This window comes from Lipophrys pholis (assembly GCF_963383615.2).
Source record: "Lipophrys pholis genome assembly, chromosome: 16".
Taxonomy (NCBI): domain Eukaryota; kingdom Metazoa; phylum Chordata; class Actinopteri; order Blenniiformes; family Blenniidae; genus Lipophrys; species Lipophrys pholis.
The window spans coordinates 20095493-20111646 of record NC_137634.1 but is presented as its reverse complement, the minus strand read 5'-3'; the positions used below and the strand labels follow the sequence as shown (position 1 = coordinate 20111646).

Genomic DNA, 16154 nt, shown 5'->3' with positions numbered 1-16154 from the left:
TAAAATTGTCCACTGCTTACATTATTCCAAAGCCAGATTACACAAAATCTATCCCTCAGTTTCCCCGGTGTGTGACAGGCGCAATGTGTCGGAAGGTACTTTGTCTCGTACTTTTTGGTCTTGTCCTTCACTGACAGGTTTCTGGTCACAAATATTTGACTTTTACTCTAAAGCATATAAAAAAAACCATTAAAGTTTATGCTGGACTTATCATCTTTGGCTGCACACAAACTATTAGGAGTATCCCTGTTACAATGTGACAGCCACTTGAACTGGGTCTGATTGTTGCAAAGAAACTAATACTGAAAGAATGGAAGTCTTCCATTCCTCCTTTGTTCTGGCTGTGGGTTACTGACGTGGTATCTGTGATGCAAATGGAAAGATTCCACCACGGCTCCATGAACACTTTGACCAACTTTTGGAATCCATTTCTTGCTCATTTTGAAAAGGCCAAGATACAATAGCTGTTGACTGAGCTCCCGATCCCAATTTTTTTTCTCTACCTCCCCTTTATGCTGTTTACTTGTCTATTTCTGACTAGTGATATTTTGTGCATGTGAGCCTTCTTGTCTTGAAAAAATTAAAAATTAAAGTAAAATATTGAAAAAAAACAAAAATAAAGCTCAAACCTGAAGTCATGTTTTGTATTTCCTAAGAGAACATCTCAGTGAGAACAAATATTGGTACACAGAAATAGGAGGCTACTAAATGAAAATCAAATATCGTCCCATTTGATTTTTGTTAAACTGAAAATAAAGACAATTTACAAATAAAAATTTCTGACATTTCCACCAATACAGCCACATTTCTTTCCACTTACCGTTGCAAGTCTTCCATCCTCGAAGTCCGGCGATTTCTTTATCTGTTCTCGGTCAATCGCAGGTTCTCAATAGGGTTTAAGTCAGATGAGGAAGTGAGCCATGTCATGTTTTTGTCATCTTGAAAGCCATGCTGGACTACTTTGCTCCATGTGGTGGATAATCGCCCTGCATCAAAATCCTGCTCTTCTTGAAAGATGCAGGCTTGTTTCTGTACCACTGCTTAAACAAGGTGTCCTCTAAACACTGCCGTTTGTTCTGGGATTTGATTTTAACGTCCATCTTCAAGTATTTCTCGACCCACTATTGACGTTTTGTCGGATGGTGGTGAGATTTCATCCTTCCCTTACGGTTGGCCACGTCTCTGAGCTCTGAACACCCTGTACCTCCACGTAGCTACAGTTCTAGAACATGCCAGCACGGGATGACAATGGGTTCCTTGTAGCTCCACGCTTGATTTTTCACAGATCTCTGGCTGTTAATTTGCAGCATTTTCCTCTCAATTCATTTCTTTCAACCGTGTCGACTTTTTGTCATCGAGCTGCATCACTTAGAAAGATTTTTGACATTTCAGTCATCTTTACTTTCAATTTATTTTGCTTGAATAAAGGAATGTGCACACTTTGATGCTCTCAAGACACACACTCCCTCAGACATCGCCTGACATGCTCGCATCCAATAGACACATTTAAACGGCTTGCAGTTGGAAAACATGCATAAAAATGAGTCAAAACACTACGCAGAGTGCAGTTGGTTAAAGAAAAACTGTATAATTGTATTTAACATGTGAATAAAAATGAAGCATGTGTGAAGTAAATAATTAATCAAAAATCTACAATTTTTTAGGTAACTCATATAGACACTATTCAAGTTTTTGAAGTTAAAAGTGAATGGGTGGCACAGTATGTAGTACTTTCACCTCCTGCTGTTTTGCATGCTCTGCTGTGTGGGTGTGGCTCTCCACACTTCCCCAAAACACTCATTCCAGGTTAATTGCTTACTCTAAATCAGGGGTTTGCAACCTTTATGAACAAAAGAGACATTGTTTTGTGATTTTCTACCAAATCACATTTACCTGGAGCCACAAAACACATTTAACCTTTGAAACAATATTTACAACTGCATCTTATGTTCAGTTTATAAGGTTTCAGTTCCATCTTATTGTGGTGAAACGTCATTACATTTTCTTTGTGGCTCATTCATTAATGTTTTTATCATGTTTCCTCCTTCTCCCATCAATGTCATTTTAGAATCGAATGGAAACACTTTTTCAATCCCAGAGAGAAATTCCTTTAAGAGTTGCTCCACACAGGATAAATAGAAAGTTGAATCTCAAATGAGACAGGATAGAAATTAAATAAGTAGTTTTAAGTATTATGTACAAAGCATAAGAAAGGATGCAATTAACCAAAACACAGCAAATACGACTTACAGGAAGACATTACAGTCTTATGGCCTTAAGAACGAAGGCCATTTTAGCAGGTTTATCTTTTCTAAGCGGTTTTTTTTGTTTCTTCAACCACACCAGCAACTCCCAGAATGAATGAAACTTTTGAAAGGTTTTCTTTCTTTTTGTTGGACTTCAATGCTAAACAATGTCGCAGAAACAAGTGCAGCCGTTGACTCTCCCAGTCTCATTCCTTCCCAACCCGACAGGTGAGTTTCGGATCTGTTGGCTTTCGCCGCTCACTCCACCACAACTGAAAGGACACGTGACGCAGCAGGCAGCAGGAAATTTATTTGTTGGACAGAATTAACAAGGAAGTTCCTCGTTACCCATAGTGGAACTGCAATGAGAGCATGTATTAATACACATCACAATAATATAGAGAAAGAATTAAACAGCAGGAAATAAGCACGAAAAAAGAAGCCTCATTTTTATAGATCAATAAACCAGATGCTGAAGTATTGTTCATATAATGAACCTCTTGTCACAGTGCTTAGATATGGTTATTGGCCTAACATAACATGCCCGATAGCCGATTTGATCCCATTAGAAGATGCAACTGAGACAGCAGAGTTTTCCAGAACGTAACACTTGAGGGGAAAATAATAATCTGACTGGAAAGATGACTGTTGTTTTTCATGTTGCTACATGTTGCTTGACTTTGGGAGGCTGTCACGCAAAATGGTATCTCTGCAAGCTATAGCGAAGAAAAAAAAAAAAAAACCCCATCAAAATGGAAAATGCCCCCAAAACAACAACAAATTGATCAATTAAAACATTCAAAAAACATGTAACAAATTGTAAAAAGAATCTCTAAGATGGCTAAAAAAAAAGAAAAAAAAGAAATATGATTACTGGAAAAAATAATCATGAAACATAGTTTGTGGAATGACTGGATGAAGATACAACATCAAACAATTTATACATTGGATCACTTTTGTGTTTTGTCCAGGAGCAGTTAGCAGTGTTTCGTTTTGTTTCCCCACACCGTAGATACTTATCAGTTCTGACATTCCCACCAGCTCTAATGGTGTGATGCAGAAATAAATGAACATGGGGGGGGGGGGGGGGGGGGGGGGGGTGGTGCAGCGGTCAGTACTGTCTTTGCAACAAGAAAGAGAAACAAAACAAAGAGAAGAACACATGAGAAATAATGTACAATCACGTTGGAGCGACTGATAGATTCAGTCAGCGCTCATCGTCTTTAAAACAGACAACTGACAAGACGCTGACAAGACGCCGACTAACGCGATTATTCACAGAAAACATCACGGGATGAGCAGAGGAGGGCGGGTCCATATTGTACGCCATTTCTTTTCACAACGTCTGATCGGTTTTCAAACATTGGTGATTTGTACATCTACACATTTTCTATAGGTCTGCAGGACAGGTTTGGTTCTGAGGGGGAAGGGTTGGGGCTCCAGTCTACAGACACACACAGGTAACCAAGCTGCACCGGCATGACCTTTCAAAACCCTCCACATTTATTTTCTTTAAGTACCATACATATTATGCAAGCGTGATCAGCTCCTGGACATGCTGACTCCTAGCGTTTGGAAACATGTCAAAAAGGTTGTGTGAGCATCGGCCAAGTCATATAAAACTGGATGAGGTGTCTTTAGGTTCGACACTTTCGGGACTGAAAATACAAACAAAAAGAAAAAAGAATTTGTGATGGCTGGCTCCAATGTGAGCTAAACATGGTACATTACACAGGGCTGCATGCAGTGTTCAAGGCATGGAGTCAGCGCTCGAGCTGAGGGGTTACAATGCAGCGGACTTCGTGCAGCGCGGCAGGTTTTTGGAGCCATGATGCTTCTCCACCCTTCTCAGGACATGCACGATCACAAACGCAGCACGTGGCGGGAGAAAGTCTTCTACTTGCCGCTACATGTATGGACATTAAATCCAACCACTTTAGTTCCTTAGAGATCATTTTTTTCATCCAATGAACTGTTAGTGTTGATATTTAATGTTCAACTAGTGGACTCAGACTCGAACACAATCATGTGAAATCTATCAAGTTTTTAGCCGATGGCAGAATTGGCAGCAGTTTTTTTCTTTTCTCTCTCCAGACACTACAGAAATGTCTGGGGGGAAAAAAAAAAAGGAATTAAAAAAACAACAACAAAAGATCTGAATCAACAAACTGAGCAACATTAATGATGAACTAGAATTGATCAGCGTGACTAACACAAATGTATTGCAAAGGATGCATGCAAGTGTGCCGTGCAGCCAATGATTAGTGCAGCGGATCATGATCAGGCATCGGTGTTAGTGTGAAGAGAACCAGCCGGAGTCATGGGTGATGTACGGTACTTATTCCCCTCTCAACAATAGTTCACAGAACTCAAAACACAAGTGGTGGTATGACTCTCGACTTGATTGAAGCAAGAGAACCTTTCTGCAAGCCAGTTTAAGATTGTAAACTGAGAAATTTCGTGGACTTTACCAGTTATTTACAGAAATTGTATCGAAATGTCAGAAGGTCAAATCAAACCTGGCTTACAGAACGTTTGAGACACCAAGTGTTTTGTTTTTTTTTGTTGCTTTTTTTAATAAGCACTGGCTGTTCTTAATTTAACAACCAAGGGCCGTGTGGTCAGATCTCAAATATCAGTAACATGTGATATAATCAATAACATTATACCTGTTTTACTGAGGTAAAACAGTTGTGAACTATCGCCTTTGGTCTTTGCCGTGCCCATGCAACCACCTTAAGTCGCTGAAAGCTCTTAAGTATAAAATAAAGCAAACTTACGTCATTCATACCTAAAAAACAAAACAAAACAAAAAGAGAACAAAACAGGGTCAGAACTTTCAGTTACAATCTGTATGCATATTTAGCACCAGCACATACATTTAGACACTATTCTACTTTATTCACATTATAGTACAATCATGAATATATCACACTCAATAGGGGAGAGACTGGCAACATTTCCATCGCTGAAAATTTGTGATTATAGCCAAATGGTCACAATCCAATGGCAGCTACTGACTGAGTCGTGCCTTTCTTATTGTACATTTATAAAACAAACACACAGGGGAGACATGAGTCACAGACTGAAACGTCGTCAACATGTCCTTAAGTAACGCAGAAGAACATAATCCCCACTCCAGGATAAGAGTGAATCGGACCTCGGAGTGAGAGAAAGAGAGGCAGACAGGCCATAAAAGCTTAGAGATTAAGAGAGGTTGTGAGGGAAGAGAAAGGCAAGAAACAGTCCGATCCGCTCTGCATCCCTACAGTTTACCCCCAACCTGCCCACTGCCCTCAGTAACCCTAGTGTCGTACTTTTCCAGGAATGTAGTTGCGGTCAATGCTTTCCTCCTGCAGAAACATGTGAAGACAGCGCTCGTTCTGGGCCAGGGGGTGACCTGCAATTCTACAGAACACAGCACAAAGTTCACTCTCCCTTCTTTTGACACCGTTTTGAATGTTGATGAAACGCAGCGGAGGAAGAATTCATGCGCCTTCATCAAACACGTTGTAAGGATTATACAAAACTTTAATGAATACGCGAGCAAGATTGTACAAGAGAAAAATGTGACAGAACATGGGCACATACCTGATGAATCAGAACACATGTACATAAGCTTTACCTGATTCAATCACTGAGCTCCAATACAAAACAACAGAAAACAACGCTTGTTTATTTGTTATTTTTTAACTCCAAATTCACACCTTCCACATTACCACCTCTAAACGTGTCAAGAATGTTTACCACCGACTGAAAAGATGATATTTAGCATGTTGACGTAACGATGCAGCAGTGGCTGACCTGTTGATGAACTGCTCCAAGCCCGATCGCCGCTGCTCAATGAAAGCCTCGTCGAAGAGGCCGTCATCTGCACGAAATGGCAACTGTCTCTTCAGGGCTTTGCCCGGCAGAGGCGGTACTACAATCTGTTGGAGGTGGCACAAAACACAAACAACACACACACACACAAAATGATCCACACTCACTGTGCTATCCAGTCAAAACTGCAAACACATTCAGTAGCACATCTAAATTCACAGACATTCCCATCAAATCCAACACATTTCCTCCGATGACACCCCTTTACCTCATCAATTTGATGGGTGCATATCTTTCCTCATATAACACTGATATTAACACTCATCAGATCATTACCAGCACTTTTTCATGTTGGAATTATCAGTCACTCACCTTGCTGTCTCTTTCCAGCTCATTCTTTAACCACTCAAAGTCACTGTATCTTCTTCTCACACAGGAGTCCTTCAGTTTGAAAATAGGAAGGTTCGTCTATATAAAGAGGAAATCAAACATTAAATACAAATCATACAAAAAAGGCATTCCATTTTTTTCAATCACATGGATAAAGAACTGAACTGGCATCATGCTCACCTTTACATTTATATCAATAACCATAATGGAACATTTCATTCTTTAGAAAATAGAGAGATAAACAAGCACAACTTAAAACAAATTGTCATGTTCATGCTGCGTGCTTTTATCATTCTTATATAATTTGACAACTTAATCACAATGTACACACCAAGTCCTGATAATAGAGATGTAAATCTGTTGAATTTTTTACTGTATTGGTGATTTAAATCATTTTTAATCACCACACAGTTATGAAAGTTTAACTGATGAGAAATTATATCAGTGAAGTGAAATAAACACCAGGACCGTCTATGCTCATCAAGTTAATGGTGATTCTGGATTCAAATCAGCTAATAGACTTCCCAGTGTCTTCTATGGATTAACTAGTGTAGATCGTGTAGAGACAAGGGGTGAAAGCTAATGATTTCCACTGAGAAGTCATGTTTATTGTTTGGGTCTGTTTACAGATGCACAATAACGACGTGTAATGAGCAGCTCGTGTCACGTGCTGGTGTTATGGTTGGAAAGGTCTCCCAGGAGATAGATAGCTGCACCACCAAATAAATTAGGCTTTCTGAGGCAAAGCAGACCTCGTAAATCCCACTTACTGGTAGTATTGTGTCAGATTGAGCTTCCTGAAACACACGATCTGTGAAATTAGCTGTGCTAAGAGGTTTTCTTTGCCTGCAATAGGAGGAAGTTACACTGTTGTAGCTGCTCTCATTTGTCATCTTTCAATCATACATTTTATGAATTCTAAAGAGATAATCCTTGAAACAAATGTAGCACGTTTAACAGCTATACCATCGGACTTCTCACTGCTGCTAAATGAGGGTGTAATTACACTTATAGTTAAATTCGTCAGGGACATTCACTTCATTTCTTCCCACAGTTATGTTTCATTCGGGTAGGGTTGGCATAAACGTGTTAGCCTTTAGCTTAAACGATCTTCAAACATTATGTTTTCATTATGAAACTTCTTCGAGACAGCCGTCCTAACAGGCCGCAGCCAATCCCCGGTGCTCGAGTTGTTCTTGCATTCCATCGTGAGTCACTCCGTGCGGCTGACGTCAAGCGCCGCGTCCCGTGCGAACACAAGCTAAGTGGCTACAAATAGCAGCTAACGCCGCAGCTATGGTTGTTTTCATGGCCGCGGCTCGACACCTACCCTCATGCGAACTTCGTAAGTTGTGTACCGGTTCCGTCCGACTCCGGTGATCTGTGGGTCGTAAACGTCTATTTCCAGAAAATTACTGGGGGGCCCGTAAGCGTCGTTCAGGTCCTGGGGCCTGGAGAGCAACCGGCGAGTGTCGGCCACCACAGAATCTGACATCTTGTCGGCTTGTATGCTGCTCTGAATCCGCGTCAAACCAACTGGACACACCGCGAAGTCCTAACTCTCCTCCGAAGGCATTAATCGGTCGCGACAGCCGGTCGGTGCGAGCTGGGGAAGTCTCTGACGGGAGTCGCTCTCTGGTTGCGGGGGCCCGCCGCCCTGCGCCCTTCCCTTCCACAATCCGGAGAATGCGTTGACTCAGTTCCGTGCGGACGTTGCGGGACACTCCGCGCTCCCTCTAACGGACACCGAGATAACTGGATTCATGTTCCCCAACACCAACAGATGGAGCTTTTTAGCTCTATGAAATAAAGCTCTCTGTTGTACAATTGAATTGATCCCCCCCCCAAAAAAATGAAAAATAAATAAAAGAATGTGTTTATGTCGCAACTGGGACTCGAACCCGCGCCTGAAAGAAGAAACAATGTAATAACATAACACAACATAACGGTTTTAACAGCTCACAATAATGACACAATTTCGAAAGTATTAACTTCTATGATGGTAATTGTTGTAAAGTTTTAATTAAGATGGATAATTAGGATAGCACTGGGGTAGGGCTGGGTAAGCAAGTTGCTTCTCCCTATTTATTTTCGAATAGCAAAATATACACAATTATTATTATCGCTGAATTATCACATATGATTTATTAATATTATTATTGCTATTATTATTATGGTTGTTGTGATTGTTGTGCTGATTGATTATCGTACTATTATTGTATTTAATGACATTTTTTTCTATTCTCATATTATTAGTCCTAGCATATTGTTTCATTGTCTTTTATTTATTTTTTAAAACGTTAAAAGATATTCCATACTAAATACAAAAATAAATGGGATACATGTTTTGAGAATAAACAGCATATTAGCATAACAGCATATAGAAATACATGGGGAGCAAGGGTTGTTGTTCTTTCAACATTTTGACCGGTTAAATGCTTTTTGTTATATTAATGTGTTCTTCAAATACAGTAGAGAACTTAACAGTTTATGATTACACTTTTTCAATAAATTCTAAAATTGTTTTCAATCTTAAACATCATACTGTTTTTAATTTTAGCCCATAAGGTGGTTGAATATAAGCTATAAAAAAAAATAGATGACTTAAGGATTCAGCTTCACTATTTCAGAAAGTCTCACCCCATTTAACAATTTCCAAAGTCAGACAACATTGTCAACAACAATCAAAACATCACATGACCCCTTTTCAATCTTTATTATCAATTCAATATATGTAGTTCCATGATCATACACAAAACACAAGATAAAATAGACTCAAAGCAAGATATATAAAATAAATGTATATTTTAATCCGAGACTTACAGAAAACTGTCGCTATATGTTTAGCTTTCTTAGTTAAAAAACATTTACACAATTAAGCAGCAATTTCAACCTCAAAAGAGATGAGTGGATATTTTTGCCTATGAATGAAAAAAAAACAAAAAACAGCAATACAAATATATATGATTTGTCAACAGTTAATTTAAGGTAGATTTCCGAGGCTTGTACAAAACATCAAACTGCTGACAGTGTTGGTGTCTTTTCTGGAGATCGGACAGCCCAAAAGTTTTTTTTATTAATGTTTCAAAAGCTTTTTTTTTTTTTGCAAATTAGCACGAGGTTTCCATGTTGGTGAATGTAAATAAAATACAGTTTACATGACAGGCAACTGCCAATCCCCTACTTTGAGTTCATCCTTTTTTCTTTTAAACATGTTTGGGTAACTCGGTGGTATCTCTGATCATTTCGTGGTCCTTTGGCCTCTGTTGGTATTTGAGTTGTAACCCTTTCCTTCTCTATTTTGTTCGTTTACATCCCTTTGTAATCAGCAGTAATCTGGTATGGCGTTCTGTGCTGCTTCCTGAATTCAGTTACTTTATCATGTTTTGCCGGTCGGTTTGAGGGCGTGAAGGAAACGGGGAGGTGCGTGATCAAAACAGATTTTCCAAGCACAGAGTATCATTTTCAGCAGCTTTATAAAATACTTTTAAAAGGTTTCTTCAAAATAAAACCTGATCCCAGTAACCTAGAGATTTACAATCACTAAATTCCCGTCTGTGCCATCCAAAGCAGAAATGTCGGCCTAACAAAGTCTGGATCGTTACAGTTTTAACGAACCCAAGCATGAAACTGCTTCCTAAACTGATTCCTGCAGCTCCTTCTCCTTGCAGGACACGGTGGAAGCAGAGGAGGAGACGGGCTCGGACAGACCCTCCGGTTCATTCACGGGGAAGGAGACGGAGCAGTGGGTTTGGTCGGTGGTGAGCGAGGACGTGGAGCTGCTGGAGCTCTCGCTGTCAGACTGGGACACAGGGCAGTACTCACGGACCGGGCAGGCACGCTCGTTGTAGTTATTTTTCAAACTCTCTTTCAGGCCTTTGGAGAATTGAAGCCAGTCCTTTGAAAGAAAAGGGGAAGAAAGCATGACTTGATTCCTTCATTGCTTCTCGAAATCCGTAGCAAATTGCATTGAATCTTTTTGAAAATATGTTACTCAAGGATGACGGTTTCTATATTTGTACCCATTTTACTACTCATTGGTGTGTCTTTCTGTGTAAAGTTTGCATTTACTCCGTGTGTGTGTGTGTGTGTGTGTACCCCGATTTCCTCACACACACCAAATATGCATCCGAGGCTAATTGGTGTTTCTAAATTACTTGTGGGTGAGAATGTGAGTGTGTGTGACTGTTTCTCTACGATTGCCCTGTTTGATGTCGAGATATAGAAGATTGATTTTTTTTTTTCAGTAAAAGGTAAATTTATCTTCATGAATTCCACCATGTGTGTTTTTTCCTGAATAAAATAAGCGATTCATTTCCGGCTGGATCACAATGAAAAGAGGCACCGGCCTTCACTTCGTCCCCTAATCTCTAAACTTTGAAACGGTTTCATCAAACCAACAAATTATTATTAGTGTATGATCAGTCTATTGTAAGTCTTCTGAGTGGATCCCACTAACCTCTTCGTGAAAGATCAGTGCCGGCTTGGGAACCACAGGGATGACCCGGAGCCTGTGAGGGAGGGAGGAACATGTTCACTCCCAAAGATCAGAGCAACAACGGCTTATCTGGGTTAACGTTTGTCCGTCGTCGCTCCTTGGCATAGTAATTTCGTGAGGTTTAGGCATATACACGTCGGAAGTGTTATGTGTTCACAAGAGAAGGATCCAGATGGATGACACTGACAACCTCGAGTAAGTCAAAGATGAAAAATCACCAGTGTGTTTATACTGACATTCAAAAACAGTGTGAATTAACAAACTGAAAGTGAACACAAAAGAACAACCAAAACTACTCTTATCCCATCAGATAAGAACCGACCCACCTTTCATGGTGCAGTAACATGATGACCAGTATGATGAGGGTGACGGCGCACAGCGCAGACAGCAATGGTGTCCACACAAACCCTGAACCAGGTTGAGGATGAGGATCTGGCAGGAAGAGACAGTCGTGACATCAGCGACCGATCACTTCAATGACTTGTGACAGGACAGATTGGCTGCATTGCTTGAGACACTTTTGACTACTTAATACGAAGCTTGGTGATACAGTTTTTGGCATCTCTTGCGACGTAATAATGCCAACTTTCTTTAGATAGGACTTTTTTGGGTACAAAATCCTTTCCAATGAACACCACAACGAAAAAACAAGTTACTTTAAAACTGATTAAAAACGTGAAAATCAATTAAAGCCTAACCAATCAAATCAGTATTCATTTTTACACCATTTGAAAACAACCACAGTGAGTCAAAGTGTTGTACACAAACACAAAAAAACCTTCTTAAAACAACTACAGAGAATACCTTAAACTACATGAGAGAAGCGAACTCTGAGATTAAATTTTATAAAAGAAACAGACTTCCTCTCTACAACCTGACGATTGAATCAAAGATCAGCATCAAAAACTACACCGAGGCTGTGAACCTCTTGGACCCAATTATTAATGAGTTATTACTCTGATTATGACAAAGAAGATTTAAAGTTTTAGTGTTGGGGCAATCAGTTTTGAAATATAATGATTTGAGGTTTTGAGTCATATTTATGACTATATGTGACAAACAACAAATGTTTAGGACGCTGGTTTTAAAATACAAGTGTGTCTTATAAAGGAAAAAAATTGAAATGGTGAAAAAAATTGACATTTTGTCATATAACAAAATGTTGATACTTCATGGTTTAGTAAGAATTGTGTTTCAGGTTGCAAATTCATGATAGCAAAACCTCGAACCTGAAAAAAAAAGAAAAAGTTTTACACTGCAGCCAACATTCACTCTTACCCGTGCTGTTGTTAGATCCCCATTCCACCGGTTCACTCCAGTCACTCCAGAATTCCGACTCTCCACAAGTTTTCTCCATTTTACTCCGTACCTGCAGCTCGTGGTGAGTGTGCAGGGCCAAGTTGATGCAGTAGCTTTGCCTGCCTACTACAAGAAGGTAGGACTAAACAAAACAAAACAAAAAAGATTTTTTATCAAATGGTTAAAAGAATTGAAAGGACGGTACAACAAATCGTTCCGATTCAAGTTGCCTTTACCCTCCAACTTTTATTGTTTGTCCTGTAGCGAACTTCACTCTCCACACAACCGGTGAGAGTTTGGTTCCAATAAAACCACAAGCTCTTGTCCTCGCCATACTGGACCGTCAGATTGGCTGGTGGATTTAACAAGACTGGAAGCAACACAACGGAAAATGTGTGAAGAAAGCAGACATGCATGATAATATTTGTGTTCCAATGTCAGAATAAAACGGCACTTTTCCTTCCTGACAAGGAAATGTCACAGTGGGACATGCAGGGTGATACCAATACTTCCACACATTATCTCATGTTGGCTGGATTCTCATGTTAGAATATTGACATTTATTTAATAGTTATTTTTTTGTTTTGTTTAAGATAAATGTGTGCTTTTCGTCCGAGTTGAACATTATTACAGTGTTTAGGTCTTTTATCCCGTTGGTTGTAACAAATACTGGATGTTTAATTATTCCAGCACGATTAACAGAGATCAGAGAAAATAAATAGTTGATCCCAGTTTACCTTGATAGCTTCTCATTTTCTATACTGGAGGTCTTTGCAATGTTTGACCTTAAATAGAAAATGCATACCTTTGGCTTTGAGATGATGTTTCTTTGTAACACTGTGGTTTCCTTGCACCAGCGTGGTGTTAAATGAGTTGAATCTCTGTGTTTCGACGTACGGCCGGATACATTCAGTCTTCACGTTGGTGCACACATGTTTTCTGTTCTCATTGCTGAACCTGTGTGGAATCAACTTTAAAGCATCTTCTGCGCAAAACAAAGTGTGCAAGTACAAAATGGCTTGGACGAATTCATCGCTGAAACTAGTATTAAATACAATAGGTTTACGTTTGTAATCTACTATAAAGACGCTTCAATATTTGAGATGGACCACATCAAATACTGACCGGCTGATTAAAGTGTAGTTGACCTCTGAGGTGCCCTCTTGACTCCAGACGCAGGAAACATATTTCAGGTGTATGACCTTACAGTCCACATCTGTCAAAAACACCGCACAGTTTGGATCACGGTCATCAGTTTTGTGAGGGTAATTAAAAAAAAAGTGCACAAAGATGCAAAAACACGGAAGTGGTCACGAAGGGGAATTCACAAAAAACGCGCATAACACGAGGAAGAGAAGGTTTCAGTGCAACTCGTGATGCCAAATTTATAAAACTGATTGTCTATATTACATATGATGTTATACATTTTTAATACAGTAGTACTCAATAAATTCCTGATTTTGGTTTGATTTCAAGAAGACTAACTATAAATCACTATATGGAGTGTTGTCTGAAAATCACAAGTTATATTTAAAAAGAGTTAAGAATAAACACTGTTACCGGGTAATTTGCTGCCAAGCGCATATCCAAACAGACCGAAGAGTAGAAATAGTCTTGTTGTCATCGCGGCGCTCGGAAAGGTTGATATTATTATCCGCGCCTCTGCTTCTTCGTTACGACTGCGCTCCGTATTTCTTCCTGAGCTGGTTCATATGCAAATGAGCTGCGCCTTTACGAAGACCTGATTGGCTGAACCACCTGTGAGGAGGCAGAAGAATGGCGAACCTTCATGTTGAGTTCTAATAAGTCGCAGGCCAGGGGAGGACGGTGTGTGCTGCGTGTGGTCGTCTCGGCGATCATGATGACGATTGCTTCCTGTCAGAGGAAACTGAACATGTTGAGCTTCACCCAAAAAGATAATAAGACGACAGACCGGCCTCATCCTGTGAGGCTGATGAAATTCAACACATGCATGTCCCAAAACTTAATTTCCACTCCAATAACACAGTCGGTCACTGAGTCTACTAAATATGACTAATAAGTTATTTGTAGTTGAATTCCTCTCACTGTCTACTGTGTAGTTGGGGTCGAATCAAACTGGGCTTTTGTACGTAGTTATTTCTCAGTAATGTTAAAAATGTGCCGTAGAATATCTGTGATTTCTGTTGAACAGAAAGTGAATAATGAACAATATTGACAGAAATTTGAACTCAGTACATTAGTGGCACTAAAACTTTTGAGAAGAGTTAGTAGCTGCTGTTATACTGTGTTTTTGAGAGATCTGCTGAGTGTCGCTTTCTATTCATGAAAAGAAAAAAAAAAGCCTCAAAATGAGTTTTGTTTCCTGTGAGAGGAAACCATTTCAAAAAATAAACATTGACAGGCTGTACATCTTCGTCTGAGGAGGGACTTTTGATCTGCAGTGACATTTATATCTATATTACAACATAAAACATATAGCTATATATAAAACTGTAAAACGTCCCTTTCAGTATTTAATGGCATATCAACGACCTTGATGATAGAAAGCTTCATCAAATTCTTACAAACTTATTGTTGCATTTACTTTTTCAACAATTGGCCACAAGATTGGAAGTATAATTTTTGAATAAAGAGAAAAAGTTTATATTACAACCCTCTGTTTGGTTGATTTAACGTGTGTACTAATATTTGAAAGATATAATTCAAAGTTGCTTGTTTGATTTGCCAGACTAATTGTACACAAGTCCGAATTTTGATTATTTTCAGAACACAAACAAACAAAAACAAATCACGCTTTCCAATTTAATTACAGAATGTATCACCATGCTATAATCAAACAGAACTACTGAACTCTCAGATGAGACAAAGGTTTAACGTGACCTTTCATCTTTGTGGCAGCGGTCATTTTCAACGAAGTGAAATCATCTCTAAATCTTCCTGTTTCCAAAGAACTAATGACACTCTTCGCCGAATTGTGTGTTTCTATGGAACCACGCAGACAATTACTCATCATCTTTAAAAAAAAAGAGAAGAAAAAAAAGAGGAGATTGTCCAATGCTTGAAAATCAGGTCATACAATACACCTGTGAGAATAATTTATTATTTCTTTTGAAAACCGGCACGCTATAACAACAAATGTACAAACATCTTAATAATAATAAGCTTTTGGGTCTGATGCAAGATGGTACATAAAGCGTATAGACAATATTACAAGAATGAAAGGATTTCTGCTTTCTTTTGACAGCTGCAGCTCCTCCTGAGTCCTCACCACAAAGAGGATGGAGCACATTACACCTGAGCTCCAGTCTCTGCACTGACTGCCTGTGTGTCAAAGGATTGAGTTCAAAATCTGACTTCTTGTCTATAAAAATTTGAATGTTCTTGGGCCGAAATTCGTTTCAGTTTTACTTGCAGAATATTAAATGCACAGACCCCCTGAGGTCCCCAGGAAGAGGTTTACTGTGTTTCCAGTCTCGGAAGCAAACACGGTGAAGCAGCTTTTAGTTCGTATGTGTCGAAATAAACTTCCTGAACAGTTGAGGACTGCGGACACATTCAATTCTTCTAAATCAGGATAACATTTGCTCAGGCTTTCAATTAAACAACACATTTCAACTTGTTTTATTACCTTCATATTAATAAGGTCTTTACTTGATTTATTCTCTTTTCTATGCTTTTCTTACTCCCCCCTTTTTTAAATCGATTTCCTTGTCAGGCACTGTGAATTGCCTTTTGTCTGAGTGTGCTGTATAAATAAAATGTCCCTGCCTTTACAGTCACGGACAAAGTCATCAAGTTATTAATATTGGTTTAGCTATTCTCATTTCCAGCTAATTTATCTGAATAAGTCGAGCTTAAATGAGCATTTAAATATTCGTTAGTTATTATTAATGAATCCATTAACACAGGTAGTTCAA

General features: G+C 39.2%; 2 protein-coding genes across 6 annotated transcripts; both read right to left on the bottom strand.

The window, feature by feature from the left end:
- Nucleotides 1–2536: 2536 nt before the first annotated feature.
- LOC308121958 (sorting nexin-12) lies at nucleotides 2537–8167 on the bottom strand. Of its 5 annotated transcripts, none has more exons than XM_080483513.1 (5): nucleotides 7789–8167; nucleotides 6441–6536; nucleotides 6051–6175; nucleotides 5551–5654; nucleotides 2537–3363 (listed from the first exon to the last, which is right to left on the bottom strand). In XM_080483513.1, exons 1-4 carry the CDS (start codon nucleotides 7951–7953, stop codon nucleotides 5552–5554), a joined length of 489 nt encoding a protein of 162 aa, XP_080339639.1. In that variant the 5' UTR covers nucleotides 7954–8167; the 3' UTR covers nucleotides 2537–3363; nucleotide 5551. The 5 variants fall into 5 exon arrangements, with proteins under 5 accessions (XP_080339639.1, XP_080339637.1, XP_080339636.1 ...); XM_080483511.1 differs by having other exon boundaries at nucleotides 2537–3904; nucleotides 7789–8166; XM_080483510.1 differs by having other exon boundaries at nucleotides 2537–4355; nucleotides 7789–8156.
- Nucleotides 8168–9619: 1452 nt separating this feature from the next.
- Nucleotides 9620–14066, bottom strand: LOC308121779 (cytokine receptor common subunit gamma-like). Its single transcript, XM_080483248.1, has 8 exons — nucleotides 13816–14066; nucleotides 13381–13471; nucleotides 13061–13212; nucleotides 12492–12625; nucleotides 12235–12397; nucleotides 11283–11388; nucleotides 10918–10969; nucleotides 9620–10356 (listed from the first exon to the last, which is right to left on the bottom strand). Exons 1-8 carry the CDS (start codon nucleotides 13877–13879, stop codon nucleotides 10096–10098), a joined length of 1023 nt encoding a protein of 340 aa, XP_080339374.1. The 5' UTR covers nucleotides 13880–14066; the 3' UTR covers nucleotides 9620–10095.
- Nucleotides 14067–16154: the final 2088 nt, after the last annotated feature.

Excerpts from the sequence above, each read along its gene's own strand:
- LOC308121958 (XM_080483513.1), bottom strand. The coding sequence starts at position 7,953 with ATGTCAGATTCTGTGGTGGCCGACACTCGCCGGTTGCTCTCCAGGCCC. Across the intron at positions 6,537-7,788 it reads CTTACGAAGTTCGCATGAGG|ACGAACCTTCCTATTTTCAA; the intron begins GTAGGTGTCGAG and ends CTCTTTATATAG. Across the intron at positions 5,655-6,050 it reads TTGGAGCAGTTCATCAACAG|AATTGCAGGTCACCCCCTGG; the intron begins GTCAGCCACTGC and ends TGTGTTCTGTAG.
- LOC308121779 (XM_080483248.1), bottom strand. The coding sequence starts at position 13,879 with ATGACAACAAGACTATTTCTACTCTTCGGTCTGTTTGGATATGCGCTT. Across the intron at positions 13,472-13,815 it reads GCTTGGCAGCAAATTACCCG|ATGTGGACTGTAAGGTCATA; the intron begins GTAACAGTGTTT and ends TGTTTTTGACAG. Across the intron at positions 10,357-10,917 it reads CACTGATCTTTCACGAAGAG|GACTGGCTTCAATTCTCCAA; the intron begins GTTAGTGGGATC and ends TTTCTTTCAAAG.